The 26,893-nt window shown below is 39.1% G+C and overlaps 2 protein-coding genes and 1 long non-coding RNA gene across 6 annotated transcripts in view; 2 read left to right on the top strand and 1 right to left on the bottom strand.

Moving 5' to 3' along the window:
* PSMA8 (proteasome 20S subunit alpha 8) overlaps nt 1–4,304 on the top strand; it is a 31,506-nt gene extending 27,202 nt beyond the window's left edge. Inside the window, exons 5-7 of the mRNA XM_067699440.1 lie at nt 1,213–1,332; nt 1,448–1,510; nt 3,758–4,304. Coding sequence (XP_067555541.1) covers nt 1,213–1,332; nt 1,448–1,510; nt 3,758–3,850 — 276 coding nt within the window. The 3' untranslated portion in view covers nt 3,851–4,304. The remainder of the gene's footprint in view (nt 1–1,212; nt 1,333–1,447; nt 1,511–3,757) is intronic.
* LOC137203391 (uncharacterized) overlaps nt 1–24,511 on the bottom strand; it is a 54,001-nt gene extending 29,490 nt beyond the window's left edge. The window contains exon 1 of the long non-coding RNA XR_010933077.1: nt 24,300–24,511. This is a non-coding gene — a long non-coding RNA (uncharacterized lncRNA). The remainder of the gene's footprint in view (nt 1–24,299) is intronic.
* Nucleotides 24,512–24,622: 111 nt separating this feature from the next.
* The window catches only part of TAF4B (TATA-box binding protein associated factor 4b), a 113,401-nt gene continuing 111,130 nt past the window's right edge, over nt 24,623–26,893 (top strand). For all 4 annotated transcript variants that reach the window (XM_067699431.1, XM_067699429.1, XM_067699430.1 and 1 more), the window contains exon 1: nt 24,623–25,480. In XM_067699431.1, coding sequence (XP_067555532.1) covers nt 25,138–25,480 — 343 coding nt within the window. In that variant the 5' untranslated portion in view covers nt 24,623–25,137. The remainder of the gene's footprint in view (nt 25,481–26,893) is intronic.

The following is a 26,893-nucleotide window of genomic DNA, read 5'->3' as shown; positions in this document are numbered from 1 at the left end:
TAATACCTACCAGTTGGAACTGAGACATCCCCCATTTTGTGCCAGAATCCTTCAGTGAAAGGATGGGCCTTTCTGCTGGTTCTTTTCTCTCTCTAGAGACATCACAGCAAGGGGCATGTGGCAGCATGGGGTATAGAGTTCAAAGCTTGGATTGGTGATTCCGTCTACTTGGTTTCAAAGCTCAGATCTTCTGCTTACCTGCTATATGATCTTGGGCAAGATTACTTAAGCCAGTGGTTCACAATGGGGGTGATTTTGTCCCATCTAAGGGACATTTGGCAATATCTAGAGACACATTTGGTTGTCACAGCTGAGGCCGGGGTGCTGCTGGCATCTAGTGGATAAAGGCTGCTAAACATCCTACAGTGCATAGGACAGCCCTCACAAGGGCAGAGCTATCCAGCCCAGGATGCCAACAGTGCTGAGGTTGAGAAGGCTCTTTTAACCCTGTATGGATTAGAGTAGTAACAGTTCCTATTGTTTTTGTGATGGTTAAGATGAGATAATCCATGTAAAATGCTTAACATAGTGCCTGGCACATTAAGTGCTCTGTTAATATAAATTACTGTTATCATCATCATTATCATTACTATTACTGGATATTGAGACTAAATGGAAAGAACATGCCATATACTACTTGTAGTCATGCAGCCAGGAAAATGCATTTACCTCTTTCCTTCATTTGATGAAAATTTCTAAAGAACAAAGAAAAATGGGGCATGGAACGGAAGCAGCCTTTCTTGCTTATAGTCAAAGGATAATGAATCAGTAATTAGTATACTTAGCTAAGTTCTAAGAAAATGATGCACAGTCCTATCCACAGAAACAACTTTCTTCTTCACAGTGATGTCCTTTTTTTTCTTTTCTTCTTTTTTCATCATATTGCAAAGTTATGTCTCCTTTCCTCTTCACATCTTTTCGAGTTTCAACTCTTTTAATCTTTTCTGACTACTAAGGACTTGGGAGCCATTAAGGAAATAGAAAGCACTGGCCAGGAAAGCATTGGTATATTTGAAAGTCAGGCATGCCATCACCACAGATTATTCATATAGTAATCAGATGAGCTGTTGAAATGTTTGCTAAATCTTTGAACCTACAATCTTCATTTAGTAATTATGCTAAGAAATATTGGAGTAAGCTCTAAACCTCACTTAGTAACCATAAGTTCATTCATATTGCAGTGATATTAATAATTATCTTCTATCTTTCAAGGCAAATGCAATAGGTCGAAGTGCTAAAACTGTCCGAGAATTTCTAGAAAAGAATTACACAGAAGATGCTATAGCAAACGACAGTGAAGCTATCAAATTAGCAATAAGAGCTTTGCTGGAAGTAAGTGATCTAATAAAGCATATACAGAAAAGCATGTTTTTTCCCCTCATTCAGTCGCCTTTTAAAACAGAGACTTTCCTGAAGTAATTCTAAAATTGCACTTGTTTTACATTAGGTTGTCCAATCTGGTGGAAAAAACATTGAACTTGCTATAATAGGAAGAAAGCAACCTTTGAAGGTAAGTCATTAACCAAAGAGGAAAAAATATCTGTAGTATAAAGTATTTTGACAAAATTTAATATGTTGTTGACACCTGTGAATCTTTTATTATAAGCCTGAAACATCCATTAGCATCCACTGACACTATGATGACTTCTGTTTTGTTTCTGTAGCCTAATAGTCACTAATTTGTACATGCTTATTACACAAGCAGTTATCTATTCCTAGCCCTCTGGGAAGACCTAGATGTGCTGAGATCTATATATAGGCCTACCCCATTTAGTATATGTTCTTATAAGTAGGAACCCCTACTGAGTCAGTCCTATATAGGGTCAGTGTAGCATATTCCTTACAAAGATTCATTCCTGGCACCATATAGAGAACAGTTACTCTTCCTGTCTTTACATCTTCTGAAATCAAGATTAGCTTCTAGCCAGTGTCATTCCGCTGCCATTTATATAATTGTTGGCCCTCTAGGCTTCTAACACAATGTTATCCTTCATTATGTCAAAAAACCACCCTTGGGCTTCCCTGGTGGCGCAGTGGTTGAGAGTCCGCCTGCCGATGCAGGGGACGCGGGTTCGTGTCCCGGTCTGGGAGGATCCCGCGTGCCGCGAAGCGGCTGGGCCCGTGAGCCATGGCTGCTGAGCCTGCGCGTCCGGAACCTGTGCTCCGCAACGGGAGAGGCCACAGCAGTGAGAGGCCCGCGTACCGCAAAAAAAAACACAACAAAAAAAAACCCCACCCTTTCTTGATTGCCTACTGGTTTTTATCTATTTTCTCTACTTTTCATTTATGAGTGCCTTGAGCTTATGTAAGACTTGCATTTTAATATCTAGTGTGATAATCTTTCCATATTTCTTTATGGCAAGTCTAGCATTATTATTTGTACACCTTTTGTCAGCCACTATGTGTTAAAACTGCTAAACTGCAAAATAAAGTATTCAGAACGCTGTGATAAATTGTTCCAAATATTGTGATAGAGGACTCATTGGCTAAAGAACATTTGAAATGTGGTTCACTATTGTTCATTAGGTAGAGCTTCACACTGTTTGCTAACTAGGTGTCCTTTAGCTGAGAGTATACAAAAGCACTTGCATGGGAAACTATATGAAAAGTGCGCTAAAAAGGATTATTTTACATATAACTTTTGTTTTAAAGAAAATATTTCAAGGGGAAATAATGTTAAAATCAGTGCTGTGTGGAGTAGTGGTTTTTGCTTTTGTTTTTGTTTTCTTGACAGTTTTTTTGTTGTTGTTATTGTTGTTTTGACACCAATGGATGGGGATGCAAGGAGAGTGCAGGAGCAAGTTTCAATGAATTAGAGAAATGGGGACAGGGTAGTTGGGTCTGCCTCTGCAAGGACATAATAACCAGGGTGCTGAGCACAGACTATGGAGATAGGAACTGGGTCAGGTTTTCACCCCTGCTGCCAAGGACTCAGGGACAGATGTGCCAACACCACAGGGACACAGAACCACTGAGTCCAGAGTCACCTCTCCAGCCCCATCACATACATATGTACACACCTGGACAGACACACACACACAGATATACATATAGTTTTATTTATGAGTGGTAGAATGGTATGTGTACTGGCACCAAAGTTACACTATCTTTCCACATGATATTTCACAATAGGCTGTGTAGTGAATAGAGCCTGTGCTTTGGAATTGGATAGATCTGGGTTTAATTTCCAGCAGATACATTTGTTTAACCATATGATCTGGAGCAAGTTGCTCCCAACTTTGATTTTAAATAAAATAAAATTGATTTAAATAAAATAAAAACTGTTTTGCTCTCTACTCAGTAGCTGTAAACAAAGCACAGTGTAAATCATCATTTTCCTGCCTTTGGCTAGTCCATGAGCTGACAAGATAGACAAAGCTTTTTAAGAATCACAGTGGGGTAGGGATAGGAGTTCAGTAATGAGTTATTTGCTCATGAATAGAATAAGCCTCGCATAAAAATGTTTTCAGAGTTATCATATATAGGCGATGTAATGCAATGTTACATTTGCCCAGCTTTCTATATTAGCACACGAGAGTGGAAATGTCATAGAGTTCTGGTTTTGTCCATAATTGTTACAAGTATGTTGCTTTTGAACCTTGTGAAATATTTCATTATATATTTGAAGTTATAAAATATAATGTTATAAATAGAACATAAAAATTTATAAAATATAATTGGGTTCCTTCACATTATAAATATTTAGAAATTATTGCTATAATTGAAGTTTGCTTTTTAATTTTTTTTCTCTTTTCAGATGTTTAGTGCCAAAGAAATTGAATTACAAGTAAATGAAACAGGAAAGAAAAAGGAAGAAGCAAAGAAGAAAAAATCAAAGAAGACTGCCTAATTCTTAGGATAAACCCTGGGAGCTTTTAATATTTTGTTGTGCTCCTTAGAATTATTTAGTGAAATTTTAAGGAAATAAGTTAATTTGCAACATTACATTTAGTAGTTACGTGTTGTTTTGAGAATGCCATATTTGTGGCTGTCTTCAGTCTATTACATGGACAAACATACATTAGTATGAAGATTTTCTTTGAAAAGAGAGTTCAGTAATTGTTGAAAGCAGTCAAGATTTTACATAAGCCCAAGACTATATAACTTGCCTTGTATGTTACTTTTTTCATACATGCAAATTTAATTAATAAAAATGTTTAATTAAAAATTAATAATTTGGTGCCATTTGAGCATAGACTGTCAGTTAAAGATAGCTATTCCAAAATAAACTGAATATACTACTGACTTGCATTTCTAGATGAATGATAAAAACATCCTTGTGTTGGTGAATTGCCAAAAGTTTGTCAGAGCCTTTTAAAAAAATTTTTAAATATTTTGTTATATTTATTTTACCCTTGTTATTTTATAAGTTGCAGTACAGTCATCCCTTGGTATCCAAGGGGGATTGGTTCCGGGACCCCTTGTGGATACCGAAATACGCAGATGCTCAAGTCCCTTATACAAAATGGCACAGTATTTGCATTAACCTATACACATCCTCTTGTATACTTTATATTTTCTTCCACTTTTATTGAGATATAATTGACATACAGCACTGTATAAGTTTAAGGAGTACAGCATAATGATTTGATTTAGAAACATCATGAAGTGATTATCACAATAAGTTTAGTGGACATCATCTCATATAGATGCAAAATGAAATAAACAGAAAATAATTCTATTTCTTGTGGAGAACTCTTAGGATTTACTCTCTTAACAACTTTCATATATAATGTACAACAGCATGAATTACATTTACCATGTTGTACATTACATCCCTAGTACTTATTTATCTTATGCCTGGAAGTTTTTGCCTTTTGACTGCCTTCATCCAATTGCCCCTTCCTCCAACCTCTGCCTCTGGGAACCACAAATCTGATCTCTTGAGTGAGTTTGTTTGTTTTTTCTTTTTTTTAAATTTGTTTAGTTTATTTTTAGCTGCGTTGGGTCTCTGTTGCTGTGCACGGGCTTTCTCTAGTTGCAGCGAGCGGGGGCTACGCTTCGTCACGGTGCACAGGCTTCTCATTGCAGTGGCTTCTCTTGTTGCAGAGCATGGGCTCTAGGTGCATGGGCTCAGTAGTTGTGGCTTGCGGGCTCTAGAGCGCAGGCTCAGTAGTTGTGGCACACGGGCTTAGCTGCTCCACGGCATGTGGGATCTTCCTGGACCAGGGATCGAACCCGTGTCCCCTGCATTGGCAGGCGGATTCTCAACCACTGTGCCAGCAGGGAAGCCCCTGGAAGTTTGTACTTCTTAATCTCTCTCATCTATTTCTTTCCTCCTTGTACACGCCCTCCCCTCTGACAATCACCTGTTTGTTCTCTGTATTTATAACTCTTTCTGTTTCCTTATTTTTTGTTCATTTGTTTTGTTTTGTAGATTACATATATAGGTAAAATGCACTATGTGTCTGTTCTGTCTGACTTCTTTCACTTAGCGTAATACCCTCTATGTCCATCCATGTTGTTACAAACAGCAGGATTTAATTCTTTCTTATGGCTGAGTAATATTCCATTACACGTGCGCGTGCATGCGCGCACACACACGTGTGTATATATTTTCCTTATCCATTCATCTACTGATGGATACTTTGGCTGCTTCCATATCTTAGCTACCATATCAGTAAATAATGCTGAAGTGAGCATAGGGGTACGTATATCTTTTCTAATTAGCATTTTTGTTTTCTTAGGATAAATACCCAGGAGTGGGGAATTCCCTGGCAGTCCAGTGGTTAGGACTTTCACTCCAGAGGGTCTGGGTTCAATCCCTGGTCGGAGAACTAAGATCCCACAGGCCGTGCAGTGTGGCCTAAAAAGAAAAAAAAAATACCCAGGAGTGGAATTGCTGAATATATGGTACTTCAATTTTTAATTTTGTTGAGGAATTTCCATACTGTTTTCCATAGTGGCTGAACCAATTTACATTCCCACCATCAGTACACAGGGTTCTCTTTTCTCCACATTCTCGCCAACACTTGTTATTTGTTGTCTTTTGGATAATAGCCATTCTAACAGGTGTGAGGCGGTATCTCATTGTGGTTTTGATTTGCATTTCCCTGGTGATTAGTGATGTTGAGCATCTTGTCATGTGCCTGTTTTCAATCTCTATGTCTTCCCCAATGTCTTTGGCCCTTGTTGAACATTATAGTGATGGGAAGGCGCCACATAATTGTTGAATATATACTGCATGCAGGGTCCCTGAAAGTGGATTCAGACACTGGTTAAGTAAAAATGGGGGGACCTCCAGGAAGAGAGGGATGGGTTGCGATACCACACATGGCCCTGGGAAGCCTTCTCACGAAGGTGCATTCACCTACTCCTCATCCTCATAGAACGTTCTTTTCGTGCTAAGTACCAGAAACAAACGATATGGTCCTTGTCTTGAAGACATGTTTCCTATATGGGGCGAAATAGGGACACACCATCCAAATGATATGGTGGTAATTCCACCCCTTATTTTTATTAAACAGCCACTGACATAGTGCTTACTACATGCCAGACACTGTTTTGAATTCTTTATAAACATTAACTCACTTAATTCTTATGAGACACATTGTATAGTTTATGCCCAAAGTGCTGATGCTTATAGTGTTTACACCACAGCTATCCATCGAAATGGACACATTTCTGCCTAAATCTTCCTCACAAGGCTGTATCATAGGAGGCAGAAGCTTTTCTATCTCATTGGTTTTATTCTTCCTGTAACTGGCATGAGAGTCAGATTATTTTTGACTCAATTGCTTTGTTTTACTTTGGAAATCTAAGTATTGTTTTGGTCACGTTTCACTGATCTATATACAAAGTGATTTTTTATTTAATGTGAAGTTTTAGCCAAAATATATTCAAACATTATTGCTATTTAAAATGTCAGTTTTACCTCTTTTACTGGAAAAATGCAATATGCAAGCACTTTGTGCTTTACTGGAAAAATGCAATATGCAAGCACTTTGTGCTTTTCCTCCCTTGTATCCTCAAGGTGAGATGATCACAAACATTTGTTTTTGGGAATCAGCTAAACAACTTCTCTTTCCATCATTAGGTTATGCAAAAAATCTCTCACTACAGGCAAAGAAATGCTGGATAAGATCTAATAAACATAACATATGCCCTTTAAATGCATAACTGAACTCACAAGAAGTAAGGGAAATCCCCAGAGGCCAAAAACAGAAAGGGGTTGAGAATCAGAGAAGGCATTAGAGCAGATGCCGGTGCTGCCCAGGAGAAAGCTGTACTGGCACAATAACCAAAATAAGAATGAGACGATAAAAAGCCTAGAAACACAGCTACCCTCATTGGGATACTTGGGTTATGGCAGCTAGCATTGCATATCTGTGGGTAAAGAATAAGTGCTTCAATAAATGGTGATAGGACAACTGGTTATCCATTTGGAAAGAAAGAAAATAGGACAACTGGTTATCCATTTGGAAAGAAAGAAAATGGAACCTCTACTTCACACCATTTTTTAAAAAGTCAATGTCAGATGAATTAAAGACCTAAACATAAAAGGTAAAACGTTTAGAAGACAATACAGGAAAATATCTTTAAGACCCTGTACCTAAACAAGCTACAAAAAGTGCTAACACTTAAGGAAGAGATTGATAATTCAACTCTGAAAATGTAAGCTTCTCTACATCAAAAGATACCATAATGAAAGTGAAAAGACGGGCCATAAATGGGAGAAGACATGTAACATATAACTGATAAAAGGTGTGTGTCTGGAGTTTATGTAGGACTGTTGGTTCAAAGGAATAAAAAAAAAAATGCAACAGAAAAATGGATGGACCATTTAAACAGGCAGTTCACAGAAGAGAACACCTGAATGATTTTCTCTTTATGAGGAGCTTATTAAGTAATGCTCTACCACACTAATCCAGGAAACACATATTAAACTATGATAAGACACTACTTCACAGCCATCAAGTTGGAAAAAATTTAAAATGACTGTGTAAAATTTTTTTTTAGACTATATAAAATGTTGGTGAGCATCTGGTGCCCAAGAAACTCCTATACTGCTATTGGACTTTAGGACACCTGCTGTGGGCAACAAGGTAGTGAGATCTAGAAAGTCAAAGAGGCAAGTGTCCTTCAGCCAGTAATTCCACTCTGAGGTATACAGCCTACAGAAACTCTAGTATATGTGCATAAAAACAATCACCTATAAAGGCATTGCTTGTGATAGCAAAAAAAAAAAAAAATTGGAAGTAACCTAATATTCATCAACAGGAAAATGACTGAATAAATTATGATTTATTCATACAGTAGCATACCATATAGCAGGGAAAAAGAAGGCACTACAGTTACATGTACACAACAGGTATATGTCTCCAAAACACTGAGCAAAAACTAAAGCCAATTGTGAGAGAGTATACACAAAGGAATGTTTACAGCAAGCTTAAAGACCTACAAAGCTAAATATAGTGTTTAACAGATACAGTGAGGTAAAACTGAAGAAAAGCAAGGGAATTAGTTGTTGCAAAAGTCAGGACATGAGTACTTCTGTTGGGAGCCGGGGAGAGAAATGCACAAGAAAGGTAAGGCTTTTATAAAGCTGGGTGGTGAGCATGTGCATGTTCACTTCATTATGCTCTAAACTGTACATGTCAATTATCTATACTTTATTATGTATCTTACAATTATAAATCCAAAAAACATTCAATGCAAAAAAAGTTTAAAAAAGTTTAAACATGCATACCTTGCCCTCAAGAAGCACACTGCTTAAGAAAACTTAAAAGCATGCATAACTATAATGTATTGTGTTGTCTATGTATGTATCCATATGTAGTAAAAATAAAAAGCAAAATCAGGATGGTTGGAAGAGAAGGGAACACACGGGGCTTTGACTGCACTTGACACATCATATTTCTTTATTTCTTGAATAGTGGATGGTATAAGAGTGGTCATTACAATATTCCCTTGTCTGACAGAGCCAGAGACAGCTTTGCTTCATTACTAAGGTTAGCACTTATTCCTTTCTAAAAGTTTTTTCCCTCATTCCTGGTCATCTTGAGGATGATGACCAAGTGAGTGAAGTAATGAAAGACATAACAATCTCACCATCATCTGAAGTGAAGTCATGACTAATTCTCTTAGGAAGCAGATCTGCAGTTTGCACAGTAAGTTTTAAAAGACACTTGGAAGCAAGTAAATTTCTAATTGATCTTTGGAAAAGGATGTGATTGAAATAAATACTCTCCAAGTTTGCAAAAAATCCCACTTAATCTCATATTTCATATTTCCTTAGGGCTCTTCATTCCAAGTATTCCCATGCTTTGTCTTAATTGAATACATATATACATATATTTATACATATATAAATATATCTATACATATATATATATTTCATACATTGACATTCCTTTAGAAAGAAATTAAGCAGTTACTTTATCATAACTCCATATAAATTTTCATTGGTTATTGAGGGGTCATAAAAATGCCTCATCTAATTAAAAATTATAAGGTTTTTCAATGTTTTTTTCTTTTTTGCGGTATGCGGGCCTCTCACTGTTGTGGCCTCTCCTGTTGCAGAGCACAGGCTCAATGGCCATGGCTCACGGGCCCAGCAGCTCCACAGCATGTGGGATCTTCCTGGACCGGGGCACGAACCCATGTCCCCTGCATTGGCAGGCGGACTCTCAACCACTGCGCCACCAGGGAAGCCCTTCACTGTATTCTTAATAGAGTTATAAAGGTATACTGTGCTTTACCTATCAGAGAGAAAACAGGTCACAAGAATATTTTCTGTAAGATCTTGATTTCAAGAAGCATATATCAGAAATAAACAGAAGAAATGCATGTAACAGTCTCATTTAAAGGAGACTCTCATTTTTAATAACTGATACATTCACGTGGTACACAAATTTTAAAAAAATTGTATAAATACTCCATCTCATTTTGGTCCCCCAGTAACTAAGTTTCTCTTCTTGAAGGTAACGGATGTTATTAGTATGTTTCTACTGATATTTTCAGTATACTTCTATTGATATTCCATACATACACAAACATGAATATATCTTTCAATGCAAGTGGTAGCATACTGTACGCTGTTCTGTATCTTGATTTTTTCACTTAACATATCTCTGAGGATCTTCCCATGAGAGGATCATTCTTTCCAACGTACAGATATAAGGTTAAATTCTTAACCAGTCTTCTATTGATGATCATTACTGTTCATGGTGTTGCTACTGCAAATAATGTTGCAATGAATAAACTTTTGTTTGTCATTTCCCATAGTTAGAAGTATATTTACAGGATAAATCACTAGAATTAGAATTTCAGGGTGAAAAATATGTTATACAATTATACAAATTTATGTTTCTCCTAACAGTGAGTGAGGGTCCCTCTGCTATACCTTTCCCATTGTAGTTGCATTGGCTTTGTATGGTATCAACTCAGCTAACCTTGGAACTATTTCCCAGAATTTTCTTTCCTATATGGCTGCAAGTTTGAGTTGGCCACAGGAGAAATTTGCACAGTATTTGAAAGGCAGAAGAGAAGTAGCTCCATGTAGGGCACCAGCACTGTAGCAGCTCGCAAAGGATGTTGGTTTGCTGGCTCACTTTATTGGTGTGGGGAGGCATCCAGGCCCATAGCTACTCTAGTTCCTCCAGATGCTACCGGATCTCCTCCTTCATATTCTTTGCTAACAGATTCTTTGCATGCAGCTTCATGGCAAAGGACACCAGCTTTTCCTGCAGGTCACCAGCATTGCCAAGGTTGCAGATGGTGAAAGATACATGAGGGCACTGTTTGTCCCCATGGGTTAGTTTATTCTCACCCTCCCCACTTCACATCCAACTTTCCTTCCTCACTACCAGAATGAGCTGACGCCAGTGACAACAACCTTGCACAGACTTCTCCATCAACTCCCACAATTGTGTGAGGTCTAATTCCTAGAGGAAGAAAATTGCTTATTTGATACCACAGTGGTTTTGCTTCTCTAATTGAACTCAAACTAATAAAATAGTGCTTCAAACTTTTTTGCCAATAAATAGGCGAAATCTCAATATATAATTTCATAGCTATTTACTTTGTATTTTTAAAAATTTACCCAAATAATTTTGATTTGCGTTTCTTTTATGAATGATGTAGAACATCTTTATGTTTGTTTAAAAGTCTTTTGAATTTTCCTCCCATTGATTGTTCATATCCTTTGCCTAATTCTTCCAATAGGTTTTGGTTTTTTCCCACATCAATTTGTAAGAGCATTTACTATATTTGGGAAATTACTTTTTGCTTACATGTTAAAGCAATGCTAGCTACTATAGTAGATGAGCCCACACAGTTTGCTTCTCTTTTTAAATTTAGTTAAATTAAATTTAATTTATTTGGCTGTGCTGGGTCTTAGTTGCAGCAAGTAGGATCTTTGTTGCCACGTGGGGGATTTTTAGTTGAGGCATGTGGGATCTAGTTCCCTGACCAGGGATCGAACCCGAGCCCCCAGCATTAGAAGCGCAGAGCCTTAGCCACTGGACCACCAGGGAATTCCCCAGTTTGTTTCCCAATAACAAATCCCATTGTTGATTGCAATCCTCCAAGCGAAAATCTAGGAACTAAAAAAAAAAAAAAGTCTAGGAGCCAAGATTCTTCCCATTTTGTGTCTCTGCCATCTTCAACATGCCATTTTCAAACACTCCCAAGACTTCTGTATCCATTTAAGCTACCAAATGGGAAAGGATCTGAAGTATCAATTGTGATTTAAAAACAAAATACTCAGTATACTAGAAACAGAAGGGAACTTCCTCAACATGATAAGAACCCAAAGCTAACATCATATTCAATGGTGCAAGACAGAAAGCTTTTCCTCTAAAATCAGGAACAAGACAAGGACACCTACTCTCACCACTTCTATTCATCAGTGTATTGGACATTCTAGCCAGAACAACTGAGCAAGAAAAAGAAATAAAAGGCATCCAATTTGGAAAGGAAGAAGTAAAATCATCTTTGTTCACTGATGTTTACTAGTTCTAACAATTTTTAAATGGAATCTTTGGAGTAGAAAACAAAGTTGCAGGATAAAAAAATCAACAAACAAAAATTAGATGCATTTTATACACTAACAATGAACAATCCAAAAAGAAAATTAAGAAATTCCATTTACAACAGCATCAAAAAGAATAAAATTCTTAGGAATAAACTTAACCAAGGAGGCAAAAGACTTGTGCACTGAAAACTGCAAAACATTGCTGGAAGAAATAAAAGAAGACATAAATAAATGGAGAGACACCCTGTTTTCATAGATTGGAAGACTTAATATTGTTAAGATGTCAGTACTACCCAAAGCCGTCTACAGATGCAATGCAATCCCTATCCAAATCCCAGTGATTTTTTTTTGCAGAAGTAGAAAAATCCATCCTAAACTGAAAATTAAAGAAAAAGTGCTGATTGTGGTTTCCTATGTCTTTGCTGACTAACATAAGCTAAACTAGTGTTTCTCATACTTTAATGTATATATGAATCTCTGAGGATCTTTTTAAAATGCAGGTTCTGATTCAATCAGTCTGAGGTAGAGCCCATGAGTCTCTTCTGTCAAGCTCCCAGATGACGGATGCTTAGGAGGCACTGGCATCACCTAAGTACTTGTTAGATCTCATTAGCTAAGTATTTAGGAGACATCTACACGTAGCCCCTACTATGGTCTGTGCGATCTCCCTTCCCCCACCTTCCCCATACCTCTTTGCTTCATCTCTTGCCATTCCTGCCATTTCTGCCATCCTTCATTCACCTCAAGCCACACTGGCCTCCCTGCTGTTCCTCATAAACACTAAGCAGGCTCCTGTCTCAGAGCTTTGAAACTAACTGTCCTCTGCCTGCAGCGCTCTACCCATACTCTAATGTGGACATGGCTTGCTCCTGTACTTCCTTCCATTTGCTGCACAAATGTCACCCTATCAGAGAGGTTTTCTCTGACCATCATTTATAAAATAAGACTCCCACGCCCCAAACACCTAACACCTGAAATATGTGTTTGTATGTGTTTACTGACTGCTCCGCCCCATTAGAATTGTAAGTTCCACGTCTATTTTATTCGTTGGTGTACGGCCAGTGCCTAGAACAGTCTGAGCTTACAGTAGGTAGTTAATAAATACTTACTGAATGAATATTAGAGAGCCATTCATTTATATTACAACTTAAAAATCCAAAATCAGATACCAGTTGTTTCCATGTTTCTTACTTAAAATTACTGGCTAAGATGAGATTGTTCTTTGCTTATCTTATTCTAGCATAATATCATATTTGTTGATAATGGATAAAGTAATAGGAAAGAGGTTTTGAAAAGTTCTCCAAATGATGTGTTTGGTGAATTATAATTCTGTCTTTGAAATACATGTAACATGTGAGTGGATCACGTATATAAGGCTGGCCCACCTGCACTAGGAATTCAGGGACAATTCAAGGCCACCTTTTTTCAGACATGATATTTGCATTTTGCTGACTGTGTCATGTTTTCCTATGCCCACTTCAGTTGAGATCTTTTGGTTAAAAGAAACAAAGGTTCACTCCAGAAAGGATTCAAAGAAACAAGGGCCCTCATGGGGAATTACAAAACTGGGAACAACAACATCATTTTGCCTCCTAGGAATGGCCGCGTTAGAAATGTCAGCATCAGGAACTTTTGGATCTTAACTCTAATGTTGAAGCAGTAACAGGATCAGTTCCTTTCAGCACATCTGTTCTTCTCTCTTTACTGTCTGACTTTCTCAGTCTCATTTTCTTTCTTTAACTCACGGTTTATGCTAACTCATGGTTTCTTTTCCCTTATAACCTTCTAGCTCATACATGTGCATTATGGCCTCTCTAGCTTCTCTTTCCATTACAATCATGTAGCTTCAGCTTCCACAGTTAACTTCCCTTCTCTTTCCAAGGTTCCCAACTGCAATTCTGCACGAGTAAATATGTTTGGACCAGCTGATATTTTTGCATCAGGCCTGGGTAGGGTCATTGTGGCCAAAGGAGTGGCTGCCCTTGGGCCAGCTTCCTGTTGCTTGTCCAGTCTGTGGTGGCCAGCAGCTTGGGGTCAAGTGGCTCCACCCCATGATGCCCTTTTCGTCAGTAAAGCAGCTCTATTGCAAGGGGCTGCGTATGTGACTGACCTGGGGAGAACACACATGCTTCCTCTCACAGAAAAGACTTTTCTCCTCCTCCTTTTCATCGATTGAGCTGACTCTGGAAACTTCTTATGACTCACCACAGGTAGCCCTCTCCAAGAAGCCTTTCCTCGGGCTTGATTAGAGGCCCAACCTCTGTGTCTCCAAAGTTCTTTGTTGCGACCTGTCTCATACTGTCTATAATTGTTTCACACTTGTATCTCCTAGTAGAATGTGGGCATCTCTGGCTGAGAAAACTATAGTTATTTTTCATTTAAAATATTTATGAAATATTATAAAATATTTATGGTATTATGTGTGCTAATTATCAATTTCTTGACTCTCAGCTACAAATCTGCCTTTCTTTGCCCTCTTTTGTGATAGCAGAGCTGGACCCTGGTAACATTTCTCCTTTGCCAGCTAATGAAATGTTACACTTCGCCAATAGAGGGCACTGACGTCACACTGCACAGCCACAGCAACAGGTAACTATTTGGCTTACGGATTCTGGTACTCCGCTGTTATGAAGTACAGATAACTCCAGTTACACCCGCAGCCCATGCTTTCCCCACCTTCAGGGGCTTTATAGACCAGCAATGGCCCATTTCAGCTGGCAAGTTTCTTCATCACTGCCAGGCTGTGTGCTCCATGCCCCCTTGGAGGAGGTCTGAATCTCAGCCATGGGGACTGTTCCTCTCCTAATCCCTGGTTCTTTTAATGCCCACTCTCCCTCTAGCTGGAGGGTATAGATGCTTTTTTGCATCTGCTACTCTAAGGATGCCTTAGAGTCAGTCCTCTTCTACTCCTTTCAGTATCTAACCATCTTCTAGTAGCTAACAAATTTTTATATTAAATTTTCGCTCTTCAAAAAATTGATGTGGTATCTGTCCCCTGAATGGACCCTGGCTAATATAACATGTAGTGAGGCTTTTATTGGTATTTTTAAATGGACCCATAAATAAATAATTTATACTTTTCTCAGTTTTCATTTCTAACATGGTAAATATTGACAGGTACAATCCACACAGACAAAAGATTTTAGGGGTCCTCAGTAAGTTTTAATAGTATTAAAGTTTCCTGAGATGAAAAAGTTTGAAAACAGTTGCTTTATTGCAAGTCTTCTAAGAGTTTTGATATACAAATGCACTTGCAAATCTGAATTTAAACCCAGATCTAACGTACATAAAGCTTTAGGAGATGGTAAGGTCGACAACTTTTAAGTCCTGAAAACTTGAAACTTTTTTCTCATTCAGAAGTTTCTTAAAAAAAGAAAAAAAGAAAAGAATCACACCTTATCAGTTAACAATGTAATTAAAATGAAATACATTAGCTGGGATTACTTGACAATATAGGAAAGATATAATGAAGAATTTGTTGAAACTTAGAAGACAGAGTCTGTGGGAAGAATACCTGGAAACAGAGAGGTGATGGTGGGTGAAAGGTTTTAGCTGTTTTGCCTGGGACCTTGACTTCCTTCCTTCCTTCCTTCCTACCACAAAACCTCACGATACTGTGTCAGAAACTGCAGGTTAAACAGTAAAATAACAGACCTTTCTGAAAGAAACATGTGGAGTCTCAAGAGAAACAGGGAAGTAAGGAATATACTAGGAGAATCTACTAGGAGGATCACCCAAGAGGAAAACAAACATAATGGGGGGTTTTGCTGGGGAGGGGGTCAAAGAAGACTTCCTTGGGAAAGTTCTTCCCCCGCCTCTTTGCCTGGCAAGAGGAGCATGGCACCACAAGAAGATGTGGGAAAAGGGAGGTGGTAGCCGGAAGTGATGCCAACCAGCGGTCACATCACGATGGGACCTCTATTCTACATTTGGGTTACTCCGGAGACACTGGGGGAGAGGAGGGGCATATGGTGACGGGGTGGGGGGCATGGAAACGTATTAATGATGCAAGAAACCACAAATTTTTGTTTTGGAGAGGCAAACATCAAACAATTAAACCACTTGAGGAAGTATTACATCAAGAACAAGACTAGGAACTCAAGGGGAGGCGTAGCTCAGTGGTAGAATGCGTGCTTAGCATGCACAAGGCCATGGGTTCAACTCCCAGCACCTCCATGTTTGATGGCAGCAAAAAACAAAAACCAAACATGGCCCTGAGCTGATGTGATGTCAAAGCCTTCATCTTGGGACTTTCCTGGCAGTCCAGTGGATAGGACTCCTTGCTTCCACTGCAGGGGGCACGGGTTCGATCCCTGATTGGGAAACTAGGATCCTACAGATCTGGCATGCTGCATGGCCAAAAAAACAGAACAAGACTAGGAAGCATATCATTGTTATTATTACATTCTCCTGGACATTATATCTAATCAATGTGATAACACTACAGAAACACATGATCTACAAATTCATTCATTCAGTCAAAAATATTTATGAAACACCTACTATGGGCCAGGCATTGGCCCATATATATGGGTATAGCAGTAAACAACAACAAAAGATCCCTGTCTTCATCAAGCATCATTCTAGAAGAGGCAATTGAAATGTGACCTCTCAGCATTTCACCTAGTTCAACACTTTTATCTTGGCTTCCTGACTTCACCTGTTTTGATTTTTTTTGCCTTGGCTTCCTGACTTCACCCTTTTTGGTTTTTCCCCCTACCTCTCCAGCCTCTCCTCCTTCTCTAGTTCCTTTTATTGGCTTCTTTTTCTATGCTACCTTGAAATGCTGAGGTTTGATATGGGTTCTTCTCTCTTTACTGCACCTGCTCTCCTTCCATCATAACATTTACTCCCATTACTTCAAGTATAATCTATACTGTCAAGAAGTGCAGGTAGAAAGGTAATATAAAGCCTAGTTTTTGTTTCACTTTCAAGTTCCATTTGATCTTTCTTGAACTCTTGATCTTTTCCATCAGAGCTGCTCCATCTCCAATCTTCCCCATGGCTGTGAATGCAATCACCATCCACCCAATTTCTCAAGCTAGAAATGTTAGTCATTCTTAACACCTTCCACTCCCTAAGCTACTTTACTCAATTTACCACTAACACCCACAGATTTTTACCTCCAAGATATACTTCAAATCTGTCCACTGCTACCAACTTATTTCAAGCTGCCATCATCTCTCACCTGCAAGAGCCATCCAACTAGTTTCTTTGTTGCTTCTTTTGCCTTCCCCAAGTCCATTCTCCATATAATAACTAGAATGGTCTTTTAAGAATGTACATTACTCAGAAAATGATGGGGGTACATCAAAAGGATACAGGAAACAACTTAAAAAGGAGTTCTCACTGTCCAAATCTCGGACAATTTGAGAATCAAAATAAGTCATGGCAATTACCGATCATAGCCCATTGACTAAAAAAGAATGCATGAATCCATGCTGATACATACATAAGAGAAATGGGAAAACTATTTCTTTCAGTAGAATGTCAAACAATAATGTAGAAGAAATGAGTTTTAAAAAATCACTATTTTGTGGCCATCATAGTAATAACTGATACAGCCAAGTCATTAATGGATGCTAAAATTAATAAGGCAAAGCTTGATGAAGAACAGCATATTTATATAGTCTCAAAATATGTCCCACCACATTGCTTATTAAATACAAAGACGAAAAACAGTTAACTTTATGGTGAGAAACTTGGCGTATACCAACATAGACAAGTGATCAAATTTAAGGTAAACAGTAATAACGTAAACTTACATAATGTATCTCCTAATGTGACACAGAGGACATAACATCACTCATGCAGTATTCCTGTCAAAATGCATAACCTGAATCTGATCATGAGGAAACAACAAACAAACCCAATTGAGGACATTCTACAAAATAAAGGGTCTGTTGTTTTCAAAAATGGCACTATCATGAAAAAGAAAGGCAGAGAACTGTTCTACACCGAAGGAGACTGAGGAGATATAAAACTGTATGCAATGAAAGATTCTGGATTGGATCCTGGATTAGAAAAAAATTTTCTATAAAAAACATTATTGGGACAAAATGGAAAAAGATCTGTTGATTAAAGATCTGCTGACTAAATAGTTGTATCAATGTTAAATTTCCTACTTTTGTTATTTGTACTGTGGTTATATAAGTCCTTGTTTTTAGGAAATATAAACTGAAGTATTTGGGGGTAATGGGGTAAGTCTGCAACTTGCTTTCAAGTAGTTTAGGGGAAAAGTGTATATAGAATTGATTCTCATTATTTGTGGTGATTGTGTTCTATGAAGTCACAGAACACTGAATTAGCAAATACTAAAAAATCGTGACTAGGGGAAATACAGAGTTAGGTTCCTCTAAGCCTCTGGTCATAACATGTTTTTTTTTCCACCCTTCAATGTATCAACATGTCTTATGTGTTTCTGTTTAAAGATACCTTATTTAATATATATTGTTGATTCATTAACATTGAACTCACAACCAATAGCACTATAACTCATGCCTGAAAGAAGCGTATCTAACACATATATTCTCTGTAAGGCATGTAACCTAGGAACACTAGACAGCACTTCAGCACTGTGCCTGAGCACCATTTTAAACAGTGACATCATCAACAAAAAGTACAAAAATATGAAAAACATGGCACTAAATAGGCTGCAAAAAGGATACTTGTTTATAGTATGAGAGCTAAAACAAGAAGGCAGAGCCTTGTTTGAGCTCACCTGGGAATGTGCACATTTGGCAACTAAAATTTTCCCTCCTCTGCAAATGTCTGCAAAAGACCTTGCAAGTACCACAACGCACGAGGGGAGGAACAAATAAATTTTAGGTAGGGGGTTTGGTAGGGGGTTTGAATTTGAATTTGCGAATACAGAATGTGTGAGTAATGAGGATCGAGTGAGTATGTTTACTATATATGCATACACACACACACTTATACACAAAGAGACAGAGCAAGTGATGAACAAATCAAAATGTTAAAATTGGTGAATCTGGATGGAGAGAATATGGGAATTTTAAGTACTATTTCTTGCAGCTCTTCTCTAAATTTGAAATTATTTCCAAATAAAAAGTTTTCAAACGTAAATTGATTCATTTTTACTCCTCTGCTTAAAATATTTCAATTGCTTTCATTTGCACATCACATGACCTTTAAGCCCTGAAGGTGGTCAAGCCCCTTTTGGCCTCTCCAAAGGTCATTTAGGCCACCCTTCCCCTAGTTGTCTCACAGGCATTTTTTTAATTCCTGGAACACTTCCCTATCTCCACAGCGAAATTAGATCCTATCCATTACCCTCTTTTGAAGCACCTTGTTCTTTTCTTTCATAGCATTTATCATAATTTGTAATTATACATGCAAACAACTATGTGTTTGTATTTCATAAACGTGTAAAATGATCATTATGAAGACATTTTAGAAGTATGGAACTATGCAAGTGACTTGCTTTAAATATTTAAGCATGGAAAATTATTTCGGCAAAGGTAAGTTTTATAAGTTATATACAAAATCATACTTCACAAGCAAACAATGGACAAGGATTAGAAAGTAATATGCAAAAATTAGAATTCAGCCAGAATGATAGAATTACAAATGGTTAAATATAGAAATTGTTTTCTTTTTAGGTTCCTTTCAGTAAGAAAGAAAAATAATCCTAAATCAAAGAATGATGATAATAACTCTCATGTTAGTGCTTAAAGGAACATTTTGGGAAAAAAAAAAGTCTCTCTAATTGCAGACTGCAGAATAGAATGGAGGGGCAAGGCTAGAAGCATGGACACAGCACAGTTAGTATAATTTAAGTGAGTGCACTTGGGTTGAACTAGAAGAGTGATGGTGGGAATGAGAGAAGTTGATGGATCACAGAGATATTACAGATATGATGCTGGGATTGACAGGATCTAAGACTGATTGAAACAGGGGTGAAAAAGAGGGAAAACTCAAGGTCAGTTCCTAATTTTACATCTTAGGCAACTGGAAAGGGGTTCATTGGTTCACTGAAATAGGATCATAGAAGAAAAAGCAGGTTTGAAGATGGCAGAATAAGTTTAGTTTGAACCTGTGGGCCATCCAGGTGAAGACAGTAGGCAGCTGTCTACATAAGTCTGGAAACCAGGAGAGAAACTGGGCCAAAGATAGATAGATCTGGAAGTCATAAACATATAGATAGAAATTAAGCCATGGAAGTGAATGTTATCACCCAAGGAAAGTATAGACTGAGAACAGAAAGCTGAAATATTACCCTCCTATTAGACACCAGGAATACACAGACAAGATAGAATTCCTGCCCCTGGCAGCCAGTCTAGAGGTTGGGATTGGAATAGGAGTCGGAGAAGTACTCTTTGTCTTTCTACTATGTATTAGATTCTCTCTTCTGGTTCTGAGATGAACATGACACAGTCTCAGCTATCAGGAAGTTCACAATTTAGTGAGAGAGGATAGACAAGAAAAACAACTCAGATACTACAGTGTGCTATGAGAGACGAAAGAGGTACTGAATTCATCCAGTGTAGGCTGTAGCCTGTTGAAGGCCAAATAGGAATTGGCCAGGTAGAACATGTTTCAGATGCGGAAGGTCTTTGAAGGGATGTGAACCAATGTATGAAAAGGCATAAAGTTGAGAGAAAGTTTGGGGGTATTTGGGAAATTCCCGTAGTTACATATGGGCCAGGGGAAGGTTCCCAGCTTGGTGAAGTTCAGTGAAGTTTCTTGGATGCTATGCGAAGGAGACTAGGGAGTACTTAGCTGTGTTTACAGATTTCAATTGTTACTAAGAATACATATTTTAAGAAAAAGCTTGTGTTAATTTTTGACTATGTTATGTAAATACTATTCATTCATTGTTAAAAGAATTAGAAAATACACAGAATTTCTTTTAAAAAGGATCACTTAGTTAACTAATGAGAACCTACTGCATAGTACAGGGAACTCTACTCAATGCTCCATGGTGACCTAAATGGGAAGGAAATCCAAAAACGAGGGGATATATGTATACTTATAGCTGATTCATTTTGCTGTACAGTAGAAACTAACACAATATTGTAAAGCAACTATACTTCAATAAAAATTAAAAAAAAAAAAAAAGGATCGCTTAGAGTATCTCCAAATAGAGATGTCCTCTGTTAAGGGTTTGGTGTATAATCTAGATTTTCTTCTGAGTATATATCTAATCTGCTTATTGATTAAAAATTTGTTTTAATTTACAAAAAAATGGAGTCATACTTTGCATACTACTTTATAACCTTTTAAAAAATTTAACAATATACCATGATCATTTTTCCATAAATGTACCTCTAAATGTGTAAATCTCTTTTTTTAAAAAAATAAATTTTATTTATTTATTTATTTTTGGTTGAGTTGGATCTTTGCTGCTGCGCGCGGGCCTTCTCCAGTTGTGGCGAGCAGGGGCAACGCTTCGTTGCGGTGCATGGGCTTCTCATTGCAGTGGCCTCTCGTTGTGGAGCAGGGCTCTAGGCATCTGTAGTTGTGGTACATGGGCTCAGTAATTGTGGCCCGCGGGCTCTAGAGCGCAGGCTCAGTAGTTATGGCACATGGGCCTAGTTGCTCTGCAGCATGTGGGATCTTCCTGGACCAGGGCTTGAACCAGTGTCCTCTGCATTGGCAGACGGTTTCTTAACCACTGAGCCACTAGGGAAGTCCCTAAATGTGTAAATCTTAACGCTAATTAATATTCCATAGTGTGAATGGATCTCTTATGTTAGGATCATTCAGCTGCATTCACTTTTTCTAAGAGCAAGATTTCAAACACTAAAAATGTTAAAAAGTGTCTCAAACTTCACTGAATCTTTAATGAAGCCACCAAAACTGGAAATCATTCATAAAGTCAAAACTCTTTAAGAGTCTGGACCACAGGAATTCCCTGGTGGTCTAGTGGTTAAGACTCTGTGCCGGGAGCCCAGGTTCGATCCTTGACTGGGATCCTGCAAGCCACGTGGCGCAGCCAAAAAAAAGTTCGAGTCACATTCCTTTAAGAGGAAGGGAATGACAGAGTGGTGTTCTGTTGCAGAAAGTATTTAAATGCTCTGATGCAAAACATAGATACTGGGACTAGGTTCAAGGTATAGAACTTGAAGGCACACAGTTGTTCCTGGCTCGTTTTGAAGCTGAGGCCATAGCCATCTTAGTCAAACAGTTATGTTTTCTCCGGCAGATTTTTCAGCTGGTCTCATTTCACTGATAAAGAAGGCTTCCTACTTAAATTCTAGAGTAGTAAACTTTTATTCATTTTGTGAAGAGACTGTATGTACTTGTAAAATCAAGTGGACAATAAGAAAAACTTACATTGTCCACTCGATAACTGTACCCGAGTTAAATTATGTTTGTGTGTTTGTATGTAAAATAGTAAAATATTCAGAACATAAATTTTATATTTGTTCGATTTTGTTTTATTACCTGAGTTGATAAGCAGAATATTTGGACAATTAATGACTGAGTCCATCATTTAGAAGTCGCTATAATCTGAATGTTTGTGTCTCCCCAAAATTCGTATTTTGAAACCCTAATTCCCAAAGGTGATGGTATTAGTAGGTGGGGCTTTTGGGAGGTGTAAAATTATGACAGTGGAACCCTCATGAATGGGATTAGTACTCTGGACTAAGAAGGTAAATGAATAAGTATTTTTCAACATCTTTAATTTTACAAATATTTTAACAGATAAATCTAATAAAATCAAGATATAATCTTCCCCCTACATTTTTTCTTTTCTTACATAGAGACAAAATGCATTTTGCCTTCCTATGTATCCTATTTTATTATTATAAGTTTCTGTAGGAAGGAAATGTACTAAACATAATTATTGCTAAACTCCAAATATCAGGACAAGTGCTGGGTAAGGAGGAGTATATTTTTTTCAACTAGAAAATTAAAGTTTCCATTAGCAAGGCAAATTATAAAGCAAACATAAAAGAAAAATGTTCAAGGTCACCTTAAAAAGAAAGTATACTTCCTCAAGTCAAGCCTCTTAGTAACTTGATAGAGGTTATTTACATACCTAAATAAAGTATGTGAGTTGGAGGTGGGGTTTAATGGAAGTTTAGAAAAGGGTAGTTCTCAGAGCAAACTTCTGAGCCTTCCTTCCTCTAGCATTCACTGAACTATACTACACGGAGAGAGAAAAACCAAGGCTAAACAATTTGCCTATCTAGTAAAAAGCAGGTCTAAGATTCAAATCCACTAGATGGTTTTGCTTCACTGAAAATGTTGCATGGCTCCATTTAATTCATTCACTTAGCAAATTATTTATTAAATACCTTTTCTGTGCAAGGCATTTTGCCAGTGGCAATGGAGGATATAAGATGAATCAGACATTTGTGGAGTAGTGGAAAGAGATGTACTTTGGCTTCATACAGACTGGTTAGATTCCCAGCTTCATAGATAAACTACTCTTACAGTTTTTAAGTCAGTAAAATGAGGTGGTAAAGAAAGAAAGAGGGAGGGAGAGAAAGAGAGAAAGAGAAAGAAAGAAATAAAAAAAGAAAGGAGAAAGAAAGGTATCTCCTAAGACCAGCACGCAAAAGGTGCTCAATAAATTTAGTTTTCCTCTCTTCAACTCCACTTGGAGGGGTTTTCTGTAAGGTAAGTGATCAAGTAAGTCTTCATAAAATGGGGAATGTTGCGATTGATTTGGGTCATGAGATGGGTTCTTGATTTGGACTGGCTGAGATGTGGGAGATGGCAAATGCAGTGACGTGTGAGGACTGTGAGTAGATCCTGTCTGTTGGAACATACAGGGTGGGACAGAACTAGAAGCCGTAAAGGTCACGTTGCCTGCCTACCTGTATAATCTATCTCATTCAGTATAGTGTCAGTTCCTAAAATATATAATATTAGGACACCAGCCTGAAATCAAGGCATCTTCTCTGATTAGATCTCTAAGGGGCAAGTTTTCCCATATTTTACTTGTATTATTGATTCATTTGCCACACTCTTTTCACTTATTCAAAGAATATCTAGCATTGCACTTAAAATCTAAGCGCTAGAATCTGAGGATGTAGGAATCAAAAGACACTGTCCCAGTTTTCTAGCAGACAGACATGTAAACAACTTAAATAAGCTCAGAGGTGACGGAGACATCTACAGCAACGCCAAGTAAGAAAGAGATTTTCCCTTGGGGCAACTCAACCCTAAATTAATTATACGAAAATAGGCACATTTTACAGACTGTAAAATTATACGCCATGCTTAAACATTTAAAAGAAAGAAATGGAAGGTTTTTTTTCACAGTGTCAAATGCAATGCTCATTCTAACGACGCTATACAGCCAAGCCCGCAGAAAAACAGTGAGGAAGCGTGACTGAGTTCTTACTTTGTTATCGTTCTCTGAAATCGGTCTTCCACACTGTTTCCTTAAAAAGTAGAAGCCTGTGGAAAGTATAGTCCGGGCTCTTCAAGGAACACGCAACTGGGGATACCAAGGAGAGAGCAGAACGCGGACACCGCAGTTTTCCAAGTGCTGTCTGGCCTCGCCACGTGGTAGATTTCTGGCAACTCGCCCCTCTTTCCTCAGGATTCAGAGGCGGATTCTAACGCCCTCTGGAGCCGTCCCTACTGACGTCACGAGCGCGATTCCAGTCTATGGCCAATCACGCGGCCGGATTCTGGGGGAAGCCCGGGGCAGCGGCGGCAGCTGGTGCGCGTGCGCGAGGTCTCCGCGTGGCTATATAAACATGGCTGGCGTGGTCGCGCAGAGGGGCCGTGCAGAGCGCGCGTAGGGGGCTTTGGGCCGCTCTGGGTTTGTAGTTTTGAAATTTCTGGCGGGGGAATCCGCCGCGCAGAGTTTTGGTGGAAGGTGGGAGCCGAAGTGACGCCCTTCCGGGAGCCGCGCAGCCGGGCTCCGCTGCATCTGGTCGCGAGACTGAGGGGCCGGGTTGAGCCGGCGCACGTGTGAGCGCCGCTGAGGAAGCGGCGAGCGGCCGAGCAGGTGTGGCTGCCGGCGGGGCCGCGCGGACTGGAGGAAGGTCCGGAGCGCCGGGGTCCCGCTGTCCAGCCGGCTCCGGTCACTGACTCGTGTGGCGGCCCCGGCGCCTCTCCCTAGCGATGCTGTGGAGCCGGAACTGCGCTGGAGTCGGCTGCCGCTTGTCAAGCGTCCCCTCGCCTGTGCTCCCGGAACGGCGGCGCCTCAGCTGCCGCTGATCCACCTGGGGATGCCCGCGGGCCTCACAGAATCGGCCGGCGCCGCTCCCCCAGCTGGTGTGGGCGCCTCCGGGACCGTGACCATGGCCCCCGCCGCGACTCTGCCAGTCCGGGTAGAGAGCACTCCGGTGGCCTTGGGCGCCGTGACTAAGGCTCCTGTCAGTGTCTGCGTGGAGTCCACGGCGCCCCAGCCGCTGCGGTCCCCCGTGGGGACCCTGGTGACTAAAGTGGCTCCTGTCAGTGCTCTTCCTAAACTCAGCAGCGGCCCTCGTCTGCCAGCTCCTCAGATTGTCGCTGTGAAAGCACCCAACACCACAACAATCCAGTTGCCTGCTAATTTTCAGCTTCCTCCAGGTATGTCGCTCACCTTTTCCGGCTTATCCCTCGGGCCGGCCAGCGGTGACACGGGAAACGTCGCAGCCCGGGATTGCGCCTTCTCGCTGGGAGTTCTAAAAAACTCAGCCAAGAGAACCTTTCATAATCTTGACTTTGCGGGGCAGTGATTTGGCGTTACAATCAAGATAGCATCTTTGAGTCCTTACTGCATAGTTTTTCTTTTCCTATTTAAAGAGAGCATCTTTTCCCTTAAGTGACACAGGAAAAGCTGGAGCAGCCTATTCAGGAGGGCCTTTGAGGCACTGGCTCTTAGATGCGGGAAGATAAAGAGTATCGCTAAAGTTTATTTTCATATGGAGAAAGGATCAATTTTTATATCCACACGCTTAGATTACTATGTTTAAAAAAATGTTTTTAAAAGGCTCTTGTGTGTTAAGACCGAAAGTGAATTTTAAATTTAAACAAGCCTAAGTAAGTTTACTGCTTAGAAATGAATAATGTTGCTTCCCGCACAATTTTCAGATGTGTGATGATTGTAAGTAACTTTGAGTTAGAAGGAGCCCTCTCACAGGGAGCAAATGCCAGAGTTGACAGGTCAGAGCCATGAGGTGGTTATTTGTGAAGCATTGTGTGAATGCTACCGTTAATGAGCCTGTGACTACTTTTTACACTAGAGTGTACTCTGTGGGGCTGTTTTTCATGACTGAGGCAAAGGTTTTGCTTTGTGATCATTTGCATATCGTAAATATGCAGAATGGTGTTGGAGTGTTCTACCTTGTTTTCTTTCCTCAAATGAAAGTCACTTGGAATTTCAGTGGGGAAAAAAAGCACGTGTTATCTTCTTTGGAAAAAAACTCTACTCATAATTTGATTATTTTCTATGTATTTTGCTGAGCAGCAATGGGAACTCTGACCCCCAAAGGTGGTAAAGAAGTGGAAGCATTTGGTTCACGTGATGTCAGTTTCCCCTAGCAAAATGAGGGTGCCTCTTTTGTACCTAATGTTCTGTTGTAGCTGTGTTTTAGTTTTGTATTGTACACGAGGTACCTACACTTAAGGCTGTGTGCACCACTGGATACATTTTCTGCTGGTTCTAAATTGTCCTCCTATATGCACTCTTATAAAGTAGCTATGAATGTGTTTCAATGAAATTACTCCTAATTTGTTAAAAACAAAATTCCTATCTAGTCAGTGAAGTTGGTTTAGAAACAATCAAAAAAGTATTCAGAGAGAAGAACTTTCAGGAGTGGAAACTTGCTGGTAAGTGGGAATGGATCACTTATTGAGGGCGTTCTGTGCTAAGCACTTTTTTAAAAAATTGAGCTACAATTGACATACAACATTATATTGCTGGGCACTTTTCATCCATTATTATTTTTATACATTATTTATATTCTTTTGTTTGCTGGTCATAATAGATAGATAGCAAAT

Source organism: Pseudorca crassidens, chromosome 12 (assembly GCF_039906515.1).
Source record: "Pseudorca crassidens isolate mPseCra1 chromosome 12, mPseCra1.hap1, whole genome shotgun sequence".
Classification (NCBI taxonomy): Eukaryota; Metazoa; Chordata; class Mammalia; order Artiodactyla; family Delphinidae; genus Pseudorca; species Pseudorca crassidens.
The sequence above is the reverse complement of the archived record's forward strand: the minus strand, read 5'-3'. Positions and strand labels throughout refer to the sequence as shown.